The sequence below is a fragment of the Poromitra crassiceps genome (assembly GCF_964638095.1).
Source record: "Poromitra crassiceps genome assembly, chromosome: 20".
NCBI classification, from domain to species: domain Eukaryota; kingdom Metazoa; phylum Chordata; class Actinopteri; order Beryciformes; family Melamphaidae; genus Poromitra; species Poromitra crassiceps.
Genome location: NC_139637.1, coordinates 18205848 through 18210847, shown reverse-complemented (window position 1 = coordinate 18210847; position 5000 = coordinate 18205848). Strand labels below are relative to the sequence as shown.

At 47.3% G+C, this 5000-nt stretch overlaps 1 protein-coding gene across 1 annotated transcript in view; it reads left to right on the top strand.

Annotated features, from left to right (window-relative positions):
- lamb2l (laminin, beta 2-like) overlaps window positions 1-5000 on the top strand; it is a 66979-nt gene that overhangs the window by 13589 nt on the left and 48390 nt on the right. Inside the window, exon 2 of the mRNA XM_083656950.1 lies at window positions 2163-2222. Coding sequence (XP_083513076.1) covers window positions 2192-2222 — 31 coding nt within the window. The 5' untranslated portion in view covers window positions 2163-2191. The remainder of the gene's footprint in view (window positions 1-2162; window positions 2223-5000) is intronic.

Sequence of the window (5000 nt, the reverse complement as noted above, 5' to 3'; positions counted from 1 at the left end):
TGTGGTTTACATGGCGTGGTACTGTGGTACTGTGGTTTACATGGCGTGGTACTGTGGTACTGTGGTACTGTGGTTTACATGGCGTGGTACTGTGGTACTGTGGTACTGTGGTTTACATGGCGTGGTACTGTGGTACTGTGGTACTGTGGTTTACATGGCGTGGTACTGTGGTACTGTGGTACTGTGGTTTACATGGCGTGGTACTGTGGTACTGTGGTACTGTGGTTTAGATGGCGTGGTACTGTGGTACTGTGGTTTACATGGCGTGGTACTGTGGTACTGTGGTACTGTGGTACTGTGGTACTGTGGTTTACATGGCGTGGTACTGTGGTACTGTGGTACTGTGGTACTGTGGTTTACATGGTGTGGTACTGTGGTACTGTGGCGAATATGGGCATCATACCCCCAGGGATATGAGTTTATCCAGCCTATTCTAACTGGCGTATCGGAGCACAAAAACCTGATTGTGCTGGATGCTATCAGAAAAACAGTGTGTGGGCAGTGGTGGCCCAAAGGTTAGAGAAGCGAGCTTGTGACCGGAAGGCAGCGCTTGCCCCTCCCACATTACCACCACCGAGGTGCCCTTGAGCAAGGCCCTTAACCCCAACTGCTCCAGTGGAGCTGATCAGTGGCCAGCAGATCAGACTGTGGTGGTACTAGTCAGCTTCCAGGTATGAATGTGAACAGGGCACTCCTGAAAAAGAGAGCATTGCTCTCAGTGAGACTCCCCATGTATAAATAAAGGTTAAAAAAAAAAAAAAAAACGATGTGCGTGTGTAATAGGGATGTAACGATAACCGGTTTGAATGATAACCGTGATCAAATTCCTTACGATAACGTACCGTTTAAAATTTTCATTATCATTAAAACCGTGGTATCGTGATTACAGTGCTTTGAAAAACATGGTAAATACTGTCCATCATCAACCAAAGTTGGCAACCGTCTCCCAGATGCAAACGTGCAGCCTTGGAGAAATGATTTCAGTGAGTGTATCGATCCTTTTTGGCTCTGAGTTTTCCGTGTAAAACGTTGTAAAATGATTTCAGTGAGTCTCTCAGTACTTTTTGAACATTTTCAGCAATTTTTTTACGAATACTGGCGTGATAATACGATGACCGTGATCATTTTGGTCACGATAATGGTGATGTGAAATGTTCATAGCGTTACATCTGTAGTGTGTAAACCCTCTGAACTCGTGGAGGGAGCTCCTCCTCTCCCTCTGGCAGTGCGCTCGCACTGTCGCAGGCAGACCGCGCCACGTGGGCCTCTCACTGCCAAGCTGAGTGTGAGAAATGCTTCCCAGCAGAGAACGACTTCACATCGCCGGACTTCACTTTGGATTAACAGACTTACTACTTTAAGCTTGCTACTTCTCCTCAGAGAGCGAAGACGTTTGATTTGTCGTTTGTCAGAGCGTGAAGCACGTTTCTCCCCCACCCCACCCCCCGGCGTTATAAATGCTGTGTTGACTTTCTGTGGAGGGAGATCCGTGGCGGCGCGCTTTGTAACGTTCTGCGGGTCGTTCTTTTCACTCACTTCCTTTTCTCTTCCTCTTCGCCACATTTATTTGTTTGAGAGGTCAGATTGGTTTAGTGTGCGACGTGAATAATGCCTTCTCACCCATCATTCTATGTGGCTGCACGGTACTACACACACACACGTAACACACACACACACATACACACACACACATAACACACACACACACACACACATACGCACACACGTAACACACACACACACACACACACAGAGTCCTGGCCCCATTGAGCAGAGCTCTATGTTTGTGGAGCCTGAGTACACAAGAGGGTTTTTCTTTCCTCTGTGCCACGACACAATCACACGGACCCTCCACCCCTCAACTGCTGCGCTACAGTAGCAGCAGCAGCTGATTCTTCTATACAGTATACAATACAATACAATACAATACAATACAATACAATACAATACAATACAATACAGTAGGAAGCAACAGGGATCCTGGGAAATGTGGTCTTAATTTTTTGTGTCTTTGGTCTCATCTGTTTACAGTCTATACACTAATGTAGCACAATGCTACATGTAGTGCCTTTAATTATTCCTCCCAGCTGTGAAGAACGTGTGCTGATGTTTGGATGTCTTGGTTGTCCCGCTCACGGCCATGTTTGTGTTGTGTGTTGCAGCCAGAGAGACACAGCGTCCGGGCGTCATCATGGAGGTGTGTCTGAGCCTCCTCATGCTGGGTGAGTTTCCTCTTCCCGTCTCTTTCGTTAACATCCAGCCACAGAGGACAGCTTCCTGCGTGCACAGAGAGCACACAGGAAGTCCATGTAACGCAGGAAGTGAGCTGGCGTTTTCTACCAACCCACTCGCCAGAATAAAATGTCGACATTTCTTATTAGGCTAAATAACAAAAAGGTTAAGTGTGACACCCATCATCCACCACGACCACAACAGCCCCATCCACCATGACCACAACAGACCCATCATCCACCACGACCACAACAGACCCATCCACCACGACCACAACAGACCCATCCACCACGACCACAACAGACCCATCCACCATGACCACAACAGACCCATCCACCATGACCACAACAGACCCATCATCCACCATGACCACAACAGACCCATCATCCACCATGACCACAACAGACCCATCATCCACCATGACCACAACAGACCCATCCACCATGACCACAACAGACCCATCCACCATGACCACAACAGACCCATCATCCACCATGACCACAACAGACCCATCATCCACCATGACCACAACAGACCCATCCACCATGACCACAACAGACCCATCATCCACCATGACCACAACAGACCCATCATCCACCATGACCACAACAGACCCATCCACCATGACCACAACAGACCCATCATCCACCATGACCACAACAGACCCATCATCCACCATGACCACAACAGACCCATCATCCACCATGACCACAACAGACCCATCCACCATGACCACAACAGACCCATCCACCATGACCACAACAGACCCATCATCCACCATGACCACAACAGACCCATCATCCACCATGACCACAACAGACCCATCATCCACCATGACCACAACAGACCCATCATCCACCATGACCACAACAGCCACGATTTCAATAGCAGGCTCTATATTCACAAATCATAAATCAAACGTTCAAACGTGATATGCAACTTATTTTTTGCCTCAGAAACGTCATATTCTCCATATCTGTGGATTACAGAGAAATACAATGCTGACATTTTATTCTGGAGTATATCTCCAATATCTACAGTTTACCATCATCTCTCTCTCTCTCTCTCTCTGTCTCTCTCTGTGTGTGTGTCTCTCTCTCTTTGTCTGTCTGTCTCTCTCTCTGTCTTTCTCTCTGTCTCTCTCTCTGTCTGTCTGTCTCTCTCTCTCTCTGTCTCTCTCTCTCTGTCTGTCTCTCTCTCTCTCTCTCTGTCTCTCTCTCTCTCTCTCTCTCTCTGTGTCTTTCTCTGTCTCTCTGTGTGTGTGTGTGTCTCTCTCTCTCTCTCTCTCTCTCTCTCTCTCTCTCTCTCTCTCTCTCTCTCTCTCTCTCTCTCTCTCTCTCTCTGGTTGTAATTAGTAGCATTGTGTGTGAGCGTTTGAGCATCCCCGTGCAAGGGAAAGGTAAAGGCCCGACACAAAAGACACAAGGTTCCTGTACACCTGGACCACCTGGTGGACCACCCGTCTCCTTTCCTTTCTCCTCTATTCTCCCAGCGCCTCTCTGTTCCGCTGTCCACTCTCTTTTAGTCTGTTCCACTGTTTCAGCAAAGATACGCAAGATAAACGATCACATGTCAACAAGCGCGGCCGGGGGCCCAAGAGCTCCAGGGGCCCCTAACCCAGAGCCTCTTCGCAGGTAGCCTAGGTAAACCCAGCCCCCACGTGACCTGCTCTCTCAGTTCCCAGTCATAGTGACTGAGAACAGGTCTGAGAGCAGGTCACGTGGGGGATGGGTTTACCCAGGCTACTTCGCAGGGCCAGCGCGCATCTTGCCCGGGCCTGGTACCAAATGAGCCCTTTATTTTTGATGTCCTATAAGTTCATGGACAATTAGAGGGTTTATTGTGCTTTTGGCTTTAGTGTGTACCTGCACTGTAAACCCTGTGTTATTGAGGCTGGGCCCAAAATTAGCACCAGGCAGCCACCAGCTGGTCCAATATGCAACTGGCTGCCTGGTAAATTTGCTTCATTCACCAACCCAAAAAACCCACACAATGGTAATCTATTGAGTGGCTGGTAAAATTTTCAACATTCACTATGTTAATAATAACATAGTTATTATTAACATAGTGATTGATTATTTGAAACACCTGTTCTCTAATAACATTTTTTTTTATTTTGAGATACAGGTGAATTTATTGCTTGTTATTGTGCTGTTTGGCTTTGAGTGAAATTTGCCCCCTTTTAGCCAATTGGCATGATCACACACACACACACACACACACACACACACACACACACACACACACACACACACACACACACACACACACACACACACACACACACTTGACCGACCTCCATGGCAAATTTCAGCCTTTAGAGCTGCTGGTCGGAGCTAAAAATGACAAACATCAGTCGATACCGATATGATATAGGCCAATATATCATGCATCCCTAATACTGTACCAAGGTCAGCTTTTGTCTTTTGTTGATTAACAAAAGGCTAAAGTACTGAGATCTAACTTCTAAAACTACAAAAGCAGCAGTACGTCTGTTAGTTTGATGTAAGCGATCAGGAGCTGCATGCAGCAGCCTGCTTCCAAGCTACAGATTTTGCCAAACAATTCCTGGTTGGGACACGAGCTGATGTCAGGATGAGCTCAGATGTTGCTGTGGAGGGAGGAGGGTGATTATCAGTCTGTCATCATCATCACCGGCCTCTGTTGTGTTTGCAATATGACAACACACTCCATCATATTCACCTTATGTAGCCACGCCCATTTGACCCGGTTGTGTGGTTGTGTGTGTGTGTGTGGAATTTGTCTTA